Source organism: Xenopus tropicalis, chromosome 2, assembly GCF_000004195.4.
Source record: "Xenopus tropicalis strain Nigerian chromosome 2, UCB_Xtro_10.0, whole genome shotgun sequence".
Classification (NCBI taxonomy): Eukaryota; Metazoa; Chordata; class Amphibia; order Anura; family Pipidae; genus Xenopus; species Xenopus tropicalis.
In genome coordinates this window covers 129475264-129498188 of record NC_030678.2, presented here as the reverse complement: position 1 = coordinate 129498188, position 22925 = coordinate 129475264, and the positions used below count along the sequence as shown (strand labels likewise).

At 38.2% G+C, this 22925-nt stretch overlaps 1 protein-coding gene across 5 annotated transcripts; it reads left to right on the top strand.

Annotated features, from left to right (window-relative positions):
• Positions 1-8793: 8793 nt before the first annotated feature.
• On the top strand, positions 8794-21615 carry mettl18 (methyltransferase like 18). Of its 5 annotated transcripts, XM_012956591.3 has the most exons (4): positions 9748-9876; positions 12758-12828; positions 17917-17961; positions 18055-21615. In XM_012956591.3, exon 4 carries the CDS (start codon positions 18219-18221, stop codon positions 19134-19136), a length of 918 nt encoding a protein of 305 aa, XP_012812045.1. In that variant the 5' UTR covers positions 9748-9876; positions 12758-12828; positions 17917-17961; positions 18055-18218; the 3' UTR covers positions 19137-21615. The 5 variants fall into 5 exon arrangements, with proteins under 5 accessions (XP_012812043.1, XP_012812045.1, XP_012812042.1 ...); XM_012956589.3 differs by lacking the exon at positions 9748-9876 and adding an exon at positions 8794-8965 and having other exon boundaries at positions 17917-19241; XM_012956588.3 differs by having other exon boundaries at positions 17917-19241.
• Positions 21616-22925: the final 1310 nt, after the last annotated feature.

Below are 22925 nucleotides of genomic sequence, written 5' to 3'. Positions count from 1 at the left end.
AACTGCACTTTGTATATATGTAATCTTCTCTGGAGATGTTAATTCACTGTGCACTGTTTCTAAATAGATCACTCTTTGGGAAGGTGATAATTCTAACTCGCCCAACCCCCATAGTGTTTCCTTCAGACCAGCCTTGATCAAAAGGTTGTACAGAAGGGCAAACACTTAAATCTCCTGGATTCTTAGTTTTACTAGCAAGGGAGCAAGAATCTTTGTAAAAAGCCCTCAGGACTTAAGCCTGGCCAAACGGCAGAGCTATGTATTGAAAATATCTCCACAGGATAAAAAATCCTAAAAATTTCATGTGACGACCCCAGATGGTATGCGTATGTAAGTATCCTGTAAATCAGTCTTCGCCATCCAATCTCCCTTGCTGATCACATGAGTTAGAGCTCTGATGGTTTCCATTTTGAATGTCTTAAACAACTGTTGATTAGCTTGAGATTTAAAATTTCCCTGAAGTCCTGACTTCCATGGTGACTTTTGTAAAAGGTCTTGGTGAATGAGAAAGAGGGCTTTTGAAGCATCTTTTGGTCTGAAACAAATCCAATCTTCCTCCAACATAAGACAGAGGGGCTCTTTCACCTTCATCAGGTCTTCCCTTTCTCTTGTCTGTTTTCTATTTTCTCTTGTGAGAAAGTGTTTATCCAGCACTGCCAGGTCTGTAAGAAGTTTTGGAGGGATGAAAATATTTATTGCAGTGTGAGTGTAATCACAAAATGATTATGTTTGGTTTCTTAACGAAAAAAACCCCAAACCACTCAAAACCTCTAAAACCAAAAATTAAATAAAGATTGTTACAGTTTGCCTAGGATAGGTCCCATTGACTTCTACATGACCTTGACAGCTTTGAGATGGCACAGTTTTGTATTTTTTTCATGTTTTTTTGTTGCTTAATAAATCAAAAATATTTAGAGTTTTCATGTATTTAGTATAATCTACGATGTTAAACTCCAAAAATAATAATTTGTGAAACAAACAAACCAAAGTCTTTTAAACACAAACGTATGGCTGCTGGTTTCAACTGCTTGTCGGGATTGGTGCTAGCCTCAAACTGTGTATTCCTGCGCTGAAGGTCTGGGGCATGTTGACAGGAGACAACAGATGGATTCCTTGTTCTATGTAAACATTCTAAGACCCACCCAATAGAATGACCTTTGGTCTTGATGTATAAAATCATCCTACAATTGCAGTTCTGTTCCTGTGTCCTGTTCTAAATCTTTGTTCTTTGATAATTACTAATATATAAGTATATATAATATATAGCATATAGCATAATAATATATAGCATAAATCTAAAACACCAGTATCTACAGGCAGACCTCAAAATTCTTAACCTGGAGTCTCCAAATGTAGGTGGATTACAAAAACCAGCATATGAAAGATACGTGGAAGAATGCTGAGAGTTGTAGTCTACCACCCTCTGAGGAGCCAAGGTTGGCTGTACACAATGGTGAGTTTGGTGTGGTATATTTTTAGCCTTTTTATTCTTTCCATTCTATTCTCAAATCAGGAAAACCAAGTGTAATGCTAGGGAAAAAATAGATGTCATTGGCTTATAGGTTTAAACATGATTTGCTTTGAAATAATGATGTGCAAATATAATATCCATAATTCAGCGCATTAGAATTATTTATGTCACATTCACACTCACTTCCTAGAAACATCTGAATGCTATCTCCTGAAATGTGACAACATTGAGGGATCAAAAGTAGAAAGCATTAACTGCTTGACAGATATATATATAATCTGACATGCAGCATGTGTGAGAAATTATGAAGTGAAAAATAAGCCTGCCACTGTTACTGTACATCTCCTTCCTCTCCTTGTGAAGGTGCCCTGAATATTAAATGGTGAATTCGATTACATTTTGGGACTCTGGAGGAACACATAACACAATGAAGAGAAAAAAAGAGAGCACTTTATAAGAAGTTAAATTTGGAGAACACAATTTCAGTTCACAGCAGGGGCGTTATATTTGCATAATACTCTATGTTTATTTAGATTTAGCCAGGCCTATTTACCATCTGTACATATAATATATATTGTCGTTCCCAATTGCTTTTTCGTCATGCTGTGCTTGCTCACTGTACATCCTCCTTAATAGTAAAGGATTTTCATCACATTCAGCACATATTGGTTTAACCTACAGAAAAAGTACCCCTTTATATAAAGCTTTTTGTTTCTCCAAATTCTTTGTTTCTCTTTTAAGTATATTGTGAATGTATAATCATTGTGGGTTTCATAAAACTGATTTTTAAATATGTATGTATTTTTAATCAGCATAGCGTGTATAACAACAGCCATTTACACTATGCAGAACTGTGGTTTAACTGACTGAATAATGTGTTTGTGGTGGGAAGCTACATAGTCAGCATATACAGTATGCTTGAATAGACTCACAAAAAAGCATCTTAACATATATTGCAAGGAGGAATGCTTACACAAACATATAGTTCACATTTTAACTATGAGCCAATGGGTATTAATTTAGGGAAACCATTTCTCATACTAATTTTCCACCATGAACATAATTTTCCTGGAGCTTATGGATAATATTCAACAGCTTCCTTGGACAAGGAACAGTATGGTAGCTTCCACTTATACAGTATTAACCCAAATATGTAGGCAAATAAACAAGACTGTAAAAAAGATTTCTTAAATTTACCCAAAAATTATAAGCGATATGTACACTCTTACATTATCAGGTCAAAGTCCAGTTGCTGCATTGATGCATAAGGGAACGTGGGAATGGACCAACTTCCAGTACTCCTTAGTGAGTTGAGCATAGTAGATATGAGGCATTTTGGAGGGGAAAAAGTATCAAACATACCAAAACAAACAGCTGCCTGCTCATATCAAAACACTGTATAATGGAGAGTAGTGGGCTGGGACCAGGGACCTCCATCCTCTCTCCAGTCTCTTTGGTTCTTAAAGGAGAAGGAAAGTCAAAATCTATTAACCACACTATTAAATAGTACTACTATTGCTGTGTAAAAACGCTATACTCCTGGCTTGCCTAATGAAAGATTTACAGAGATACAGTACACTTACTAGAACCTACATACTTGTTTCAATGAACGGCGCCGCCATCTTGTCACGCGTGTCTATATGGGCTGAAAAGCACAAGCCAGCCCCCCCTCCGCTCCCTGCTCCTGCCACAAAGCCTCCGCCGCTCCCGGCTCCTGCCACAAACCCCCTCAAGCTCCACAAACCCCCCCGCTCCTGCCACAAACCCTCTGCCGCTCGCCGCACCTGCCCCCCCCGCTCCCCCCACCTGCTTGTCACAGAGTTCGCCGATGCTGTATCGCCGCCTGCAGTATCGCCGCCTGCAGTAACAAGTCGCCAAGTCTTGAAGGAGCAATGCATTATGGGAATCTTCTCTACACTGCTCAGCGTTTTTTTCCCGTTTGTCTTCTGATCTTCTGAACGGGTGAAGTATGGGGAGACTTAAGGGCACTATTGAGACAACTGAAGGTATGCCTGCAGCTTGAGATTAACTCTTTATTAGCCTTTCCTTCTCCTTTAACATTGCAACCATACCTTGTGTATATTTGCATTTATTATCATACTTTCTATTTATCCATTACTGTAATAACCCAGTTTGTTGTATTACTTTCCTGTTCTGCTGTACAGCACTGCATACATAAGTAGCGCTATAGAAATAAAGATATATATACATACATGTATTGACAATTCACTAATGAATGATAAATTCAGGACGCATGAAATTCATTAGGTCCATTTCTTGGGTGCTAATGTCCATGTTTATATTGATTGATAATTTCCTAAAAACAAAAGTACAATAGTAAGGGACAACTGCCATGTGCCTTTTTAAATCTTACCTTAAATGTATTGCTTACTAACACTGATACTCCTACAGCATTGAATAGAGACAGAGAGAGAAGTTTCTATCTGTTATAGTGTGCTGGGGACAGTGAGATCCTTCCATAGGCTGGAGTACATCTGAACTGGGGGGATTAAAAAAAAGAATACCATGTTCTTCCTTTAATGAAACAATTATAGGAATGTTTCATTATCCATTTAAAGAGCACAAAACCTGGCCTCCTGTACAATGGAACAAAGTTATGTAGTCCTTCACCCTTCATTCTACATCCAGATATCATTACTTTTGGAAAAAGTATGGGATTTCATCAATACAATATTATTTAGCTTGCTCTTAAACATGGTGATCGACCCATAATTGCATTAACACTTATTTAGTGGGTGTCATTAATTCTTATAATTGCTCTTAATGATAGTGTTGGCTAGGAAATATGTGGCCATTTTATAGAGAGGGATATTATTCAGATTATTTTTCAAAAGTGCACTATAAGTGAATACATAACACTTTCATTCTTTAGCGGTAAAAGTGAAAACAGAATGCTCTTAAAATACCAGATTTTAATATTATTACAATAGACTACATAAAGAAGTTAAAAAACAGAATCCCTTTTAGGCTGCTCTTGACCAGAGTGGTGCTGAAGCCATCTTCTTTAAATTCATCATTGGTGTCATAATATGCTTTGGATTTGAAGTCTTTAGAAATGGAGAGTATATGGGCAAAGATCCAATAAACATAAGCGCTGTCAGAGAAGTTGAGCTATTATCGTGGAGGCAGCTTTAGTAGAACGAGTCGAAATGATTTTGGACTTGCAAATTAGAGGTTTAAAATGTGACAAGTAAAGTACATTTATAATTGGCTACTAGAAAATGGTCTTAAAAAATGTATTAAAGTAATAAAAGTCTATTAGATATGTGCAATAAAATCATGTACATGAGGTGAAATCCAAGTTTTTACTTCCTGAAATACTAAAATGGAAGAAAATATACAGTCCAAGTTTGCCAAAATTCTGTCATAGTACTTTCAGCTGTGAATGGTACAAGTTAAGGATATTTAGAACTCTGGAACATTTTAATTGCTTGTACGAACATGGAAAAAAATCCAGGTATTTAAATTATATTGCATCCATCATGAGCTCCACACCACCATCTTAATAGATGTTAGATAGTTCTTACACATTTAGGGCGGTTTGACTGTTTTGGGCATGTATGTCAGCTCAGGGGTCAGGTAAACAGAACATGCTTTAGTACTGCTGATAATCTGTCCAAACTGTACATTTCATGTGCCTATGCACCACATCACCGCATGCATGGACAGTAATATGGTATCGGCCCATTTAACCCTTGGGTGGTTGGTCAGCAATGGATAGCAAGTCTTTTTATGGCCACCTTAAAAAGAGAAGACAAATATAAGACAAATATTTTGCAGTAATAGCTGACAAGAACTGGTAACAGCAACCTTAATAATTATATATACAAATATATGAATGTAAAGCTAAAGCCCCGACATTTTGTAATGTACTACTGTCATTGGGCTGCTGAAGAAGGCCCCAGGTACCTGTAAAAATATGCCAGAATGGCTTATTGCTCCTTGATAAGCCCTTGCTCCCTGGCTTTTCAGATGCTGTACATGGTATGTCCAAGGGGTCTCCATAGGCCCAGTGTTGTCTCTTATTTCATGCTGTGCTCAGATATGATCTTGTGTAGAGGAAGGTGTGAAGTGAATGTTTTCAAACAAAATGTTATGTATGCAGTACAATATGTTGTCTTATTTTATGTATATGGCCCAAATTGTACTTTACCAGTTAGTGATGGTAGAACATGTGTTAAATTGGACTCCTCTTCTCAGATGGGCCCAACCTAAGTGGAGGAGGTCCCTTAGGCCAGTTATGCCTAGGGGAGAGCTACCTCCAGCTATCAATGCTTACATGGAGCACAAGGCTGCTCATTGCTATAGCTATGTCTCACTATCTTATGTTCCTAGAACACACTCTGACAAAGCTATTCCTATATCTGACTAAACCTAAACTGTTCATGTGGTCTCTGTCCTGTGACTTCTGCTATAATGGTTTTCCATCAATATCATTTGAACAAAGGCAATACGGCAATGCCGGAGAAAGTATCAACTATGCGGCGATCGATTAATCGAGCCTAGCCTGACTCCTTCCTATACAGAAGTCAGGCTAGGCTCGATCAATCGATCCCCGCATAGTTGATGCATCCCCTGATACTTTCCCTGCCATCGCTGTATCGCCTTTGTTCAAATGACAGGAAGCCAAGTTTAACAGGTATTTTCTTCTAAAGCATTCAAAATAACAAATGGTTTTCAGGATAGGGCAATTATTGGGGGATGGTAGAATAGATTTTTTAGTTAAAAATTTTTAGTGTTACTTTTCCTTTAATACCTACTCTGGAGAAGTCGGGGATAGGGCCCCGTGAACGAGGTTTATATAGATTAGCAGAATTTGTTATAGCACCCTCTAGGAGGAGTGAGATTAGTAAGATCAAGATAGCAAGGGCAGCTCAGGCCCAAACTAGAAGATAGTCGGAAGTATTTCTTTCACCAGGCAATGTTGCCTTAGCTCAGGGTCACGGACTAGTGACAGGATACAGGTTAGTATAAACCCTGATCTTTGCCTAGCCGTAGGACCCACAAGAGTTAAAGGTTATCAACCTGGGGATTGAAATAACAACCAGACTGCTTCCAAAGTGGTGCCAGCTGACAGGTGCTTTTCCCTGCCCATACTCCAAAAGAGGTGGGATAAACCGGCGGCATCCTCCTTTGTTATCCTCAGTGGGTTCTGCTACTTCTATGTTGTTCATGTGAGTATTTAACCATCTCTGCACCTATAACATCGGTCTTGGACAATAAACTTGTATTATAGTTCAACTACAGAACCTCTATGGCGTCCTAGTTATATGCACCTACATTATACAGCCTGTTGTGAGTTGTAGTTCAACCACATCCTTAGCTCCATCCAGGTCTCTTCCACCTAAGCAAAGGCCCATCCTTAGAAAGAGAGTCACATGTTGTCAGGCGTGGCCTCTGGCGAGAGACCAGCAGGTAGGAGCCTTTGTACAGATAACCCCCAGAACTCCTTTAAAGGGCCAGACAGCCAAGTGAGATGAAAAAAGGTAGTTTTAATGAAAACAAAACAAAAATAAAAGTAAAGTCTGTGGTAAGGTAAGATACAGAGTCCGGCAATAGGCAAATCTGTAAGCAGGCAGAGTTCAAGCAGATCCAATAATCAGGCAGAGGTCAGTCCAGGCAGGGTTCAAGCAAATCAGAAGTCAGGCAGAAGTCAAATCAGGGAAACCAAACAGGGACCAGGCAGGGAACACGGAATCCGAAGTGGCAAGACCAGGCTCAGCAGGAACAATGATCGAGCAACTGGGTGTTGCCCGGAGTGGGTTTATATAGGCAGGTAATTAGTAAAGCAGCCACACATGCATGGGCGTCCGCAGAACATTTTCCAAGGGGGGGCAAGTAAGCTAGTATCATCCTGCAACAGACAAATATATATATATATATATAAATATATATATTTTTTTTGCAGGATGATACTAGGGGAGGCTAAAGATGGCCCATACACAGACTGACCTACAGCTAATGTGACACTTAGTGGATTCGCTGCTGGCGTAAAAAGTTAACCTCCCAACTACCTCTTGCCGTTCCCACTGACTCCCAGGGATACTGTACAAAAGTGCGGGGGGGGCTTTTTTGTTTTTACCCTAAAATGTTTAGTATGTTAAAGTATTTATACGCGCATTTCTGTGAGGGGATCTGCAAACATTTGTGTTTGTGATCAGGGCTAGTTCGCATTCAAATTCACTTTTATTTTTAATGGTTTTTCAGTTATTTAGCTTTTTGTTCAGCAGCTCTCCATTTGGTATTTCAGCAGCTATCTGGTTGCTAGGGTCTTATTTACCCTAGCAACCAGGTAGTGGTTTAAACAAGAGATGGGAATATGAATAGTTAAGGGGCCTACTTGGAAAAATAAGTAATACAAAATTATAATAATAATAAAATTGTAGCCTCACAGAGCAATATTTTTGGCCCCCATTTGAAATCTGTATAGAGGCAGAACAGAGGCCTGTGTATAGTACCTGGGTATAGTACCTGTGTATAGTGCCTGTGTATAGTGCCTGTGTATAGTGCCTGTGTATAGTACCTGTGTATAGTGCCTGTGTATAGTACCTGGGTATAGTACCTGTTTATAGTGCCTACGTATAGTGCCTGGGTATAGTACCTGGGTATAGTACCTGGGTATAGTACCTGTGTATAGTGCCTGTGTATAGTGCCTGTGTATAGTGCCTGGGTATAGTACCTGCGTATAGTACCTGCGTATAGTGCCTGGGTATAGTGCCTGCGTATAGTGCCTGCGTATAGTGCCTGGGTATAGTGCCTGGGTATAGTGCCTGCGTATAGTGCCTGCGTATAGTGCCTGGGTATAGTGCCTGGGTATAGTACCTGGGTATAGTGCCTGGGTATAGTGCCTGGGTATAGTGCCTGGGTATAGTACCTGGGTATAGTGCCTGTGTATAGTACCTGTGTATAGTGCCTGTGGGATGAAATCTGCAGCAAAAGTTGAGAGTTGGTTCTCAGGTAAAGTTACAGCTGCAGATTCTTCTTTTCAGTCTTCATTTGTTTCCAGTTTGCAAAATCTCCCGATCCCTGTGTGCATCTGTGCTCTGATTGGTCAATTTTACTGTCTGTCAAGGAAGCTGTGCTCTGATTGGAGAATCCACAAGAAGAAAGATCCAATCGGAGCACAGCAAAAACGGGCTTGAGGAGACAGTGCAGAAAGTAAGGTTTTTTTTGCTACTTTTCCAGGGGGGGGCAAGTGCCCCCTCTTGCCCCCTTCTGTGGACGCCCATGCACACATGTGATTAACAATATAGGTTGCGACATAAGGAAAACTGGTGGAAATGCAGAAGGCACATAAGGGCAACTGATCCCATGGCGCTCAAGGAACCTCCTGTGGCCCATTAAGCTAGAGTACCAGCAGTCCAGCACCAAGTCCAGGGTTTGATTTCCTGCAGTTCCTGACACATGTACCCCATGTTCTACCAATAGCCTGGTGTTTAAGTGCTTTACACACACGTTGCACCCTGCCCATGGGTGAGCAGTAGTGATAAGTGAATTTTTCCTCAGGCATGGATTTGAGGTGATGTTACACATTTCACAAAACTGCAACAAAGTTTGTTGCAACAAAAAATTTGCAGAGAGAAAACACAGACTGACTTTAATGTAGATAGACTGAGAAAAAAGTTGTGCGTAAAAAAAAATAAAATCACATGGTAGGAGTGAGAATAGACTCCCATTTATTTGAAAGCCTTTGTTGTGAGAAAACAAGGCAATTGACTAATGTATTTGAAGTGGGAAAAAAAAGTTGCATGCGTAAGAAAAGTCACGCAGTGTGAAAAAAAAAACCTATTTGCTTCAATGCATTTTGCTAATTTTTCAACTTTGCTGTTTACTTTCTGCATGCACATAACACTGCCTACATACAGATACGCAGGATTAATAGGGCAGGAGCGTTGGCACCTGTGCTATGGCAGGGGGGATGAAAAGAGCTGGTTCATCGCCAGAGATGTCAGCTTTACAGCACAGCATCATTCAGGCTGCAAGCACTTCTTGAATATACAAGTTTACTTTGGTCTCGTACTTGTGGCCAAGGTCATTGTAAAGAACACCTAAACAATTAGTTGACATTATAGTTTTTACTAGTTCTATTACTGAAAAGTCATTTTACACTACGCTGTATGGGCTTTAGGGAAATGTAGTTCTTTCAGCGCAGTCTTCTCAGGTACTAATACAGAGCTTAAAATGTCAGAAAAACTACATTTCCCATTAAACATTGCTTCAAAAGAAGGCTGCCAATCCCAGCACATGATCCCACCTAGTCATTGCTGAGCGGAGCAGCTGGTTGGTTTGGAGAGAATTCCACTCCCCCGTGGTTGAAGACCTTTCTTTACGTGACGATAGGAAGTAGTGTGCATGCACATGGCTGAGGGGAATAGTTAAACAAGGTACTGTCGTTAATTTTATCTTGTTAGTGGATTTGTCTAATATACTATTTCCGAATCCCAGTATCAGAAGCTTATTTGTTTCCCACTGGATACCCACAGGTCCTATGCCTAGGGAGCCTTGTTTAATATAGGGATCTCTGCCCAAACTACTGTCAAAACACAAAGTATATACAATACTTCCTGTTCTACAGGAGTCTGGGCAGAGATCCCCATATGAATAAAAGAGCACAAAGCTACTCCAGTGTAAGATAAGAAAGCATTACACTCAAGCAGTCATAAGAGGAGACCCATCTGCTTTCATTCTCCCTCCCTCTAGTGACAAAGTGAGCTTAGTCCAAAGGCAAAGGAAGGGACTCAAATTTCTGCAGTGGAAGCAGGCAGCAGGGTTACAGTTATATCTATAGCCAAGAGTGAATGGGCAAAACGAATACAAGTAACTGAGTATAAAGCACTTCAGCTCTCTAAGCTGTAAGTGATTTCTGAAAGTGACCATTCTGCAACTGGAGGGGCATTTTGTTGTTCTGAACTACAGCTCTCATGGCTAGAGTATCCAATATGGACAATTATATATATATATATATATATATATATATATATATATATATATATATATAATGTGCATGGAAAGGCCAGCACTCACGGGACTTTTAGCAACAGTAAAAAATAAAAGATTTTACCAAAGCAAAGCGTCACAGCATGGTTTCTTTATTCATCCTACGTTTCAGTTCCAGCAGGAACTTTCATCCCCTGATGAAAGTTCCTGCTGGAACTGAAACGTCGGATGAATAAAGAAACCATGCTGTGACGCTTTGCTTTGGTAAAATCTTTTATTTTTTACTGTTGCTAAAAGTCCCGTGAGTGCTGGCCTTTATATACAGCAGTGAGGAGATCCACACTCACAGGACTTATAGAATTAATCTGGTGTTTATTGAGAAGACTAACGTTTCGGCTACCTCAGTAGCCTTTTTAAAAAACACATACATACATACACACACACACACACACACACACACACACACAGAGGACAAGTGTTATAATAAATACAATAAACATGGATAAATACACAGGGAGTAAGTGCCATGTGCTATGAGACACAGTAGGAAGAGGTCCCTGCCCCGTAGAGTTTTATTTATTTATATATATATATATATATATATATATATATATATATTAGTGGCATCACTGTACTTACACAGGCTGTTTTGTTTCTTAGTTTTGTTTTATGTGGTGTTCATACAAGAAGGCTCAGTAACGTCTTAGTGGGGCAGGCCAACATGCTGCATATATTAAAAAAACTAAAAGCTGTGAATCCCAACAAGTAAGTTAAGCTTGACTGGGGTGCTGTGCTTATCAAAAAGCTGTCAAGTTTGTGTATTATCATCCAGCCATATGCCCAACATGAATGATAAAAACTATGTGCTAACTCAGGACTATAATTGCCAATTAATGCAGGCTAGGTGTGCATGTACGTTTGGTTGCCTTAGTGGGGCACACATTACAGTTTTATGTGGTGCTTCTTTGGTGAGACATTAATAAAAAAAACTTTTTATACAGATGTTGCAAAATGTATATAGCCATTTTGGTAAATATGGCTCTGCAGGTCTAACCACAAGTGCATTTCCAGTAACAATGCATAGTGTTGGAAATAGCCACTTAAGTTTACAACTATCTAAGTAAAGCTGTAATACAATCTAGAAGATTTAAAGGTGGTAATTTATCTTTAAATTAAGTTTTAAAATGACCATTATAGTCTGAGACAATTTGCAATTGGTGTTTATTTTCTGTGGCTTTGTAATTATTTAGCTTTTTGTGCAGTAACTCTGCAATTTGCAATTTAAGCTGCTCTGTGGTTGCTGGGGTCCAGTTTACCCTAGCAATCAGGCAGTGGTTAGAACAACAGCCTAGAAAATGAGTAGAAAGATAAGTAATAACTAGCAATAAATAATAAGTAACAATAATATTGTAGCTTTGCAAGCAATAGTTTGTTTTTTAAGTGAACCACACATACAGGTGGAGTAATGTATCATGCATTTCTAAATATTTCTTGTGGTTTCCTGTGTACAGTTTTATATAATTTATCAGAACAGCATTAGAAGCATTTACAACAGGTGAATATGATAGTTACATTTCTAATTCCACCCTATAGGAATTGTGCAGTCTAAGCCCACGGTTATTTAATTGCTGTCCATCTGTTTTCATACAGTGGGTCAGTTATTAAATATACTATATGTTCAGCAGGACCATATATCAATAAAATGATTATGTCATCCATTGAGGTCAGTAGAATTCATGAGCCATCTGGTGGCCACACAATTGTTTAGGAGTGCTACATCCAATTGGACAGCTGTGTTATATTTTATGTTCAGCCCTCTAGTATGCATGTTTTGTAAGGCTTTCAGGACTATGGATGATAGCACTAATTATGGCAGCTTATCACTAAAATTTGGAGCGGTTCATTGTAGACCCTACAAGGCTCAGCTTATTTCACAAACCCAAGATTTGTATAGGTTGGCATTAGTTTTGCAATTTGCGTGTAATACTGTGAAAAAGCTTTGCTGTCTTTGTGATTTTATGTTTTTATTGTAGTTGATAGTGATGCTCTATATGTTATTACTGGGTCCTAGCCATCATGCTGCAATGTGCAGTGGTTACAGAAAGTTATATCTTTAGCATTACTCTATAGAGTTTTATAAATGCAGTACAAATCAGACTTAGTCAGGTAACCAATCAGGTTCCACCGACCATACTGAATAGAAATGTCTTATTAGGTGTGCAGGTAAAAGTATAAACTAAACACAGAAAATAATTTCCAAATTATTAGATAAAAGAAAGCTTAAATTTGCCTTATTATCAATTCTTGTACTTTTTTTTTTCTTCCAAGTAATCACCTGGTTGGTAAAACTTGACCAAGCAATATGAAACCTCATGAAACTTCCTAGAAAAATAAAATATGTAAGTAGTTGATTTTATTTTTTAAACATTTTATTTCCAATGTTAAGTGTGTTGTTAAGTGTGTGATATTTGCATTTATACTTTGTGTTTTGGCAGGCAGCAGCATTAGCATGTGCCAGGCCTCTAACTGTTGTTATAAAAATGCAATCAAAACACACATCAATGCATATTCCATGTATCCACTGTGGAGTAATAACGGCACCAGCTGTTTTGATCATAAAAACAGAATGGTGAAAATATTGCTTAAAGCATAGTTTAGAAGTATTTTTTTTCCAGTTATTAGAATTGCAGGCACATATTCAGCCAAAGTAAAGAGGCAGCGCTTGTGACCAAACATAATGAATACATGATAGTATTGAACAGATAACAGAACACTGTCATCCCATTTCATAAACTTACAGCTTTACTTTATTCTAAAGCAGAGTCTGGGAATAGGGAGGATCCAGGCAGTGAGTGAAACTGCTCTGTCACTCAGCGGTGCCTCAGTTTCGCAGACGTAATAATTTGAACAGATTCAGGTGCATTTTGTGGCTCCTAGTAGTAGCTATTTGTGTAAAACTGGTGACTGCAAATGTACTCCCATAATTATTGCTGGATTTCATTTAAAATGGAATTCAACCACATTATTACATTTTTCTAAAGACAGAATGAATGCATTTTCTTGAGTGCAGTTTGGGGTTTGTATTATTTAGAAAGTTGGTGTTGGGGAGATGTTAACAGTAGGTATATGTGAATGTGAAAGCTGTAATAGAAAATAAACTGGTTGATGAAATTCAAATTGTTATTGTACATTTTTTTTACTGGCTTGGGGATAAACTAAGCTATTCATCAGATAGTGGCTAAACATAGCATATACTGCATGTATGCAATATATTCACAGCCACAGCTACAGGGTATTCTCATTGTAAGCATGGCTAGTCTTAATGATTCAGGTGTTGTGGGGGCCTGAGTGTTCTAGGGAGGGATTGGAAGTTGGTCATTGGTGGGGTTGGTGTAAGCTCCATGTGAAGGGAAACAGCAAGGCAGAGGGATGGATATAGAATAAAGATAAAGTAATGACAGTTGTAGCTTAAATGCCCATTGTCTCAGCTGACTTTAGCACATAAATTCACAGATTAAATGATTTTACTATAAGCTCTATATCTGTTTTTTGCTATATACAGTATATTTGCAACTACTAAACAGGAAGGTGTGCTCTCACAACACGCAATAACCAATTGTTATATTTACTAATTTACCTAAAAGAGGTTATTGTCAGCAACAATACACAAGAGACTGTTATATTGACACATGTCTTTGCAACATAACATATTTTTAATATTTTCTTTTATTTAAAAATATTTTTTTTTATTTAACATAGTTAGGGGCACTAACATTAAAAATTATCTGATATAAGCCCCTCCTCATGAAAACTCCCAATATATAATCAAATATAAACTCTGAAACAATCAAGTTACTCTTGAATTGAATTCTTTGACTTTTTGTCTAAACCAGTGCCCCCCAACCAGTAGCTTGCAAACACCATGTTGCTCACCAACCTATTTAATGTTGCTCCCGGCCTCAATGCAGGTACTTATATTTTTAAATCCTGGCTTGAGGCAAGCTTCAGTTGCAAAAATAATAAATGTGTACTGCAAAAAACAGCCTCCTGTAGGCTGGCAGGCTACACAGGGTCTACCAACAGCCAATCACAGCCCTTATTTGGCACCCCCAGGAACTTCCCGCATGCTTGTGTTGTTCTCCAACATATGAATGTGACTCACGGCCAAAAAAAACTACAAATAGAGAGCCAGATTTTTTGAGAGGGGGATCATTAAATTGCCTTGTATATTGCCCTTTATGTTAAGGCTGAATGATTAATGGTTCAAGAATATCAGAACCTTGAGACAAATGTCTTATTCATATTTAATCCTGGAGTTAAAAATGTGGTGTCAAAACTCGGGGATGGATACATTAATAACATTTAAATAAATGGCACTTTTTTGTTTTTGTTTTTTTAAAAAAAAAAAAAAAAAAAAAAAGATTCTCTGCTATTTGCCTATAATACCATCTGACTTAAGATTTGTTAAGGGATCACAATATTCAGGATTATGTTCTGGACAATGGCATTAAAAGTTATAATCACTATGGCTATTTTTAAGGGATATTGTATCAAATAATTTAAATAGCTTTTTATGATGATGTAAAAAATTGCTTTCTAAACTACAGTCTGTTGGGCTTAGAAATACTTACTGTTTGTACAGTTATGGGATCCATTATCTGGAAACCAGTATCCAGAAAGTTCTTAATTACAGGAAGCCAGCACAGGCTCCAAGAACTTTCCTATCTCAGATGTCATACTAACAGTCCTATACAGCACCACATTGTCAGTTTGCCTAAAAATTATAGAAGATTAAGTGGCTTGGTAACCACAAAGCTGAGTTTATTTAGTACTATCAGCCTGAATATGCCCCTAAGTGTAAATAGACCACCATACAATTATACACCATACAGGTTGTTTTAAATATACGCTATTGTATTTGCTTGTCTTTCTTGTAATATTTAAATATATATATCTCCATAGCCATCTTATCCCGTGCAAGCTTATTCAGGTTAATGACTTATGGAGAAGTTTTAACACAGTTTCTTAGCTGCTAGCAAAATGCCTGAAGCAATCAATGCCACTTCCTATTGTAAATAGATTCATGGGACAGTTTCTCTACCAGCAGTGCTATTAGTCTAAGGGCTCTGGCACATGGGGAGATTAGTCGCCCGTGACAAGGGAGATTTGTCGGGGCGACTAATCTCCCCGTGTGCCAGAGCCCTAAAGCAGAGCAATGGTATCAAGGAGCTGTTATCTTGTCAACTGCCCTTTGTTCTGTCGGCTGCTGGGGAAGTGACATGACTCCAACTTGCAGTGCAGCAGTAAAGAGTTACTGAAGTTAGATCACAAGTCACATGACTGGGAGTACTTGAGAAAGTAAGGTAATGCCTAGCCTTATGTCAGTTTTTATTATAAATATAAAAATCAGTTTGCTCTTTTAAAAAAATTAATTTCAGTACAGGATTTTGTTAACTAATTTGTTTTGAAATATGTTTTCTTGTTACTGAATCCCTATAAGAAAAGCAGTAATTGTGTATTACTTTTTGTTTTTTTGCTTTTGATTGTTGAAACATTGCAGCAAAACTATAAAGTACAGTTTCAGATAAAACTATAGAAATCATTATGTTGTGAGATTGCTAAAGAAATGTTAATTTCTGGTTGAAACAGAGTATTTTTGTTTGTGGATTGGGTTTTATTAAGAATGCATGTCTTTTACTGTAGGTGTTAAATTGAAAATTGATTTGTCAGACATATGTAACTGGACATGCAGCAAACAGACGTATTTCGTTGCATAGCCGATTGAGTTCATGTTTCAAACTGTGTAAAACCTGTAGGTTTTCAATTAGGTGCAGAACAATATTGAGTGCAGTGCAAGTTAATCATTATTTTTGTGTTGGCCCTTTTCTTTTTCCCGGAAGGTTAGAAATAGAAGAGCTATTAATTATGAGAGGCAGTGAACCTGTATCTTTCCATTATTGAACTAGATTTTTGGTACCATAGAGACTGCAAAGTAAAATGTCATGGACATTAATGAGCATTAATTGTTACTGTATTTTTAACTAAAATGAGCACACACAGCAGGTTTTGTGTCAAAATACTTAAGTTTTCCCTTAAAATAGGAGTAAGTGGAAAGGTGTTACAGTTTATCGTTAATCATGTAGCCAGGGAGCTCTCAGGGACAAGGCCTTCTGGCCTGTTGTGTTCCTGTAAGTAATTTCTGATAAACAATTTCTTATTTCAACAACTTTATGAAAGAAAAACATTTATACTCTGAGTTATTGATCCGTCACTACAATTTGGGTGGGGTTCTGCAGATATGGCCTAGATACTAATACTCTCTGCAGTCTAGGGAAATCATTGCACTATTTGTGGGATATACTTGCAGAAATATTCAGAACCTTTGGCCAGTTCATTTTTATAATGATGTGATATTACTGGCAAGGTGGAATACAGTAGGCTTAGATACGCACAGGTTTTTTAACTTGTTTTTGTGTACTGACAAAACTGTCTTAGTAGAACAGTATTTATTGGTTATTGGGCCTGGTGAACTCTACGTGGGGCATTCATAGTTACACTACAACCTGCAGCTGACTACTGTTTATGAACTTCAACTTCCACAAACCCCCCCCAAAGTCTTTAGCTCTCAGGGGATACTGGCATTTGTAGTTCAAGAATTGCTGGAGGCTGCTAATTAGCCTGCCTTGATGTACCATGTTTGTAACTCCATGTCTCTTTCCTCTACAGACTATTTTAGAATTTCTGTCCAATCCCAGACAAGAGATCAATCTGTAGGTTGCTGGTGGTGATGTAGGACTTGGGCAGCTGCAGATACAGATAGATTATAGATTCTTTGTTACCCATTAGTCTGCTCTCATCTCTGGTACTCCATGTGCAGTAAAACTATACCCCAAATAGTGTAGGTCTCTATAAAAACATACAGTATAAAACAGCTCAGATGTAAAGCCCTGTTTCATGTAAAAGAACCAATTTGATAAAAATATGCAAGTAGGTAAAATTTTTCAATAGGCCACTTAATATGTTAAAAACTATCTGTTGGTTAGGTATTCATTCTGAATACCTGTGTTTTTTATTTTTTGTGTTTTTTTATTTTTTTTAAAGATAAGTGTTAGTATTGCTTTAAAACAGTTTTGCTTCATTTTGCTACATTAGTGATGTCAGGCTTGGCGTGTATGAGGAGTGTGGGTGGTAAAGGCAGAACCAATTAAGGTGGAGGACAGATATAAACAGTGTATCCAGCCTACTGGGCCTTTGTCCTGCCCTAAGCCCAGCATCATGGCAGCTGCAGCCGTGGCTAAAAAGATCTGCTTTGGAAAATTAAAGAGCAGTAGCTGGTGGAGGCAAAGTTTTTTAAATGTTGTGTAAGGAAGGTTTTAAAATGTGATGCTGACAGTTTTCTGTAAAACCAGCTACATGCCAGTAACATATTGGGTCTCTGTTGCTATTATGATTGTAAACTATCCTTTTATTTTATTTCTCCTTTCTAGGACATCTGCAATTGACTTTGGGGAACGACGAGACAAAATAATCGAGTTACATTTTGAAAAATCTATTTCATATATTCATATATTCTGAATTTCCGTTTTTCACATTGAACATGTCATTTCAATTTAATTTCACCATAGATGAGACAGAAGGCAGCCTCACTGAATGTGAATTAAGTACAGGAACTCACCTTGGTTCATCAGAGCGTGTAAGAACAGTAGAAAATCCTGAGAATAATAAATTGCTATTAGGCGACAGTGAAGCACATCCAGAGACAACAGATGAAGTTAAGGAAACGGGACTAATGACATTGGCTGGTGAAAACAATACATTTAGCTGTAGCAACACAAATTGTGACGGCTTAGCTGGACAAAAAGCAGCAGGCAGTACATTTGCCATTGAGCACAAAATTCCAGAAGATGTCAGTAGAGTACTAGAAAATAAAATAGTTGAAAGCATTTCAGGGCTGCAGTTTGTTAATGTATCCATGGTAGAAATGACATTATCCGGAGAAGAATCTAACAGAGAAAACATAATTAGTAAAACTGTTGAGTCTAACTCTGATCTCATCTCTGGCGTTTATGAAGGTGGAATGAAGATTTGGGAATGTACTTTTGATTTAGTAAGATACCTTGAAGATGAGGATGTGGATTTTCAAGGAAAGAGGGTTTTAGATCTTGGCTGTGGAGCTGGTTTATTGGGAATATTAGCTCTCAAACGAAAAGCCAAAGAAGTGCATTTCCAAGACTACAACAGTACTGTGATAGAAGAAATAACCATGCCCAATGCACTTGTGAACTGTGAGAGAGATGATTCCAATGAATACATTATGGAAGAACCTGGTCGAAAAAGACATAAAAAGTCAGAAATCAAACCTGGGCTCTTATCCAAATGCCGGTTCTTCTCAGGGGAATGGTCACAGTTTAGTAAGTTAATGCAAAATAAAATGTCTCCAGTGAAATATGACACTATACTTACGTCGGAGACCGTATATAATCCTGCCTATTATGGTGCATTGCATGATATATTTCAACATTTATTGGCAAAAAATGGGATTGTATATCTGGCTTCCAAGTCCCATTATTTCGGTGTCGGTGGGGGTGTGCATCTGTTTGAGACATTTATCACAGAGAGGAACGTGTTCTGTACTAAAACTCTTCAAGTGTGTGAGGAGGGACTTCAGAGAATGCTTATTCGTCTGTCATTCAAGAACGCTTCTTAAGCATTAAGAAAATGCATTTTAGCTTTCAAAGAACGAAGTCTGATATCTTGCTGTCAGTGTGCTTTTTACTTGTTATATCTAATATTAAACATATGTGGCAGCATATGAGCGTTATCAGTAGTGTTTGTTTGATGGTGAAATGTAGATAGGGCTGGGGTGGCGGTATAACTATCCCTATACGTCGTTTAAGTACAGAAGAAATCTGGAGAAGTCAGTAGGAGAAGGGCAAGTAATACCTTGACTTACATCAGGCTTCTTTAAGGGGTTACTAACATATTCCTATAATGTAGAGCTTTGTCAGTATCACAAGTAAAGGAAGGCCAAGTATGCCCCCGCCAGCCCCCATGATCTTTGTAGTAGCCTGGCATATCTTTTACATTTGAACTCCAGCCTATAAAAATGTATCACTCCAGCCCAACATGACTGACAAAATGTTCTCCCTCTGCACAGTGATGATGGAGTTTGGCCGTATCTGGAAGTGGCATTTGATACTATGTTCCTATTAATTGTGGGAATGTGTCAGTATCATTTTAAAATTACGCCAGTCTCTTTATCACTAACATACTTTTTGGCACTTCAGCCAAGTAAACAAACGAATTTACTAACAAAGGGAAATCTGCACCTGGGTAGTAACCCGTAGCAAGAGCTTGTGATTAGTTATGCTTAGCCAACTTCATCAAGAATGGAATAAAATGTTATTGGTTGCCATGAGTTACTGCGCTAGGACAAATTTGCCCACTATTTGTAACTGAAGACCGATGTGCATGCTCCATGCAGATAAAAAGGGGTGAGGTGACAACGTTTTTTCTTAAAATATGTCAAATAAGGGAAGAGGCAATGTTCCCTCTATTTTCTTCTTGGTTTTGGGTGTAAAAAATTTAATTGGTGTGCACTTAAAAAAATCACGTGTGCACTTTAAAAAAAAAATCTGGTCTCACTCATGTATGTGACATGAGTGTAGAGCTTAGATGCAACATAGGAGGGTGTCTTCAGAATTGCAGGTTTGTGTCCCTTTAGTTTCATCATGCATCTACCTTTACAGTTCTCAAATAACTTTGGAGTTTAGTGAAAACAACATACAGGTATAGGATCTCTTATCCAAATTACGGAAAGATCCCTTATCAGAAAAGCCCAAGGTCCCGAGCATTCTGGATAACAGGTCCTATACCTGTACTTTATTTGGTATACAAGTTCTTGCAAGTCAGCTCTTTATTTTCCATAGAAACATTTCATCTATAATTCATTTGCATCAAGATACTCAGCTCCCAAAGTACTTGTCATCCGGACCATGACATACTGGTTTGATCTGCTGCAGTGGTTTATGACCCCCTTTGCCCTTCTTTATCTTATTTGTCTGTCTCCACTTAAGCCATAAAAAGGGCAGTACTACTGAAAAACTTCAAGATGCCAGCTTGTAATCTGTACGGTACCTCACCTCAACAGCTTTGGGCAAAAGTTGAAGGAGTGCTACTTTCTCTGGTACTAAGAGATCCTGTTTACAGCAGGCATCGTAACTATATAGCAATCCCAACATGTTATTTGTATTTAGTTTGGTAGATTCAGTATGTATGGCATGATGGCAAGCAAACAAAACATGAACAATCCATAGCAGATGTCAGTTTACGATGGAATTGTTCCACATATTCATACAGTTTCTCAAAAATGGACACAGTTGTTGCAAGTATTGATGCTATTCATTAAAGGTACTTTCCCCTAAACACAATCCCTGCATTACACATATTGGCAGCCAAAGCCATTGAGCCCTCCCTGTCTATTTAGATGAACTGCATGAACTTGCCTGTGCTTGACACAATATTCTCCTTTCCAAAGGTGGTGCTGATCTCAGGGTGTGCCCCACTATAGGCTGCATCAATACATGCAGCCAACATGTACACCTAAAGAATAATGTGCTAATGTCTTTTTGTGCAGTTGCGCTTGTATATAAACACAAATCTGATTCAGTTGTGCTGAAAATTGCCATCATGGTGTCATTTCTAGCACTCGCCCACAAAATGACGGAACCCCCATAGTGTTTACTTAGTTGACCAATTTTGCAAAGTATTAGCAAGTAAGTGATAGCTAAAGCATCTCAGAGACAGTCAAGAACCCAGTTGTCTAACTGGAACCTTATCATTCCTTACATTCGTTGATAAATATAGTTTTCGGTATTGTATATCTCTGGCTTCAGACGTCTGCAAGGAAATTGACTCTTACTGAACTATTGTTTTTAAACAAAAGATTATTGTTTAAACTGACATGAGACGAACTGGGATAAAGCAGAAAGAGAATATAAGCGAGCAGCCGCTGTTCTGAGTTGTTATCAATTTCATTCTGAAGGAAACCCGTATATTCATGAATTTTAAAATCCAAATCACACAAATGAGTCCGTAAGCCACAGGGTGGTGCTGGTGTATTATGGTGTTATCTTTGTTAATATTTTGTTATGATATGTTTAATAAAACAAAATAAGACAGCTTTACTCATGTCTATCATCTCTTATTTTTTTGTTACTATTTTTGCAAAATTAATTTAGATCATGCTGCACACTTATTCTCTGGTTACTGTAAGGGCTTCCTTTACATTAAATGCTTTAGCACATGTATTATGGTGCTCATAAAAGATTCAGAAGTTCAAATGGCTGCAGCAAGGAAAAAGTTATGCGTATCTGAAGTTTGCTAAATGGGTAAATGAAACTTCATTAAATGCATTGTTTGTGCAATGTTACTAGTATGATATACAGGTGGAATGCTGTTGGCTGTTCGAGTAGGGCACATGAATTACACTATATTTGAGAATTGCATCCTTTTCAAGCTGTATGTGTCATCAATGCATGCCATATTAATTTCTAAGTAAAGGGCAAGGAAACCTCAATTTTCTGCTGATGTCAATTGTTAGGCACCTCCCAGTAAATCAAATCAGTGTTTTTTTCCCCCCGAACCCGGTGTTCATTTTATGCCTCCATTTTAATAGCTATTTATACATCAGAAATATCTTATTGTATAAAAAGGGCTCAAGCAGTCCTATCTTTAAAGGACAATGAAAGGTTAAAGGGGACCTGTCACCCTGAGAAAAAACTCCAAATTCTTTTCTATCATGCTAGTCGAGCAAAGTAAACCTTATTTACACTATACAGATAGTATAAATCTTGTTGCCTTCAGTCTTGGAACTATTCAATCACAGCAAGCAGGCAGCTGCCATTTTGTGGGCACTGTTAGTAAGGCAAGCTTTGCATCACACCAAAATCTTGTTAAAGGACCAGATGCCCATACCCATGCACTGGCTACATAATTAGGTGATGGGGAGGGAGGGGAAAAGTGTGAAGTGCAGTGACATCTAGGAAGTGCTGAATGGAAAGCTAAAGCTTTTGTCTGCCCCACCTCTATGCCTAAGGCATAGAGGCGGGGCAGGCAATATATGATTGACAGCTGGGATTTTTAAATGTCCTTATAAAGGGTATGGATGTGTTATTTAAAAAAAGGAATTTGGGTTTCATGTTTAACTTAAAAAGGGCTTTTATTATTCAGCTTTTTATGTCTGGGTGACAGGTCCACTTTAATATAAATTAAAAGTAAGTCTAAAGGCATTCTTTTTAAGTAATTACTGCATATCTAAATTCCCAGATCCCTGCTTGCCTCTCTGAGATATGGTGCTGGCAGCCTACAGCAGTGTGAAGCCTACAGTGACATCACTGAAATCTCTCTCCCCTTCCTGCAGGCTGCCAACAGCCTTCCTGTTCTCTGAGCATGTGTGTAACTTGATCCTGTCTCCTGTTCTGAGCAACACATGCCC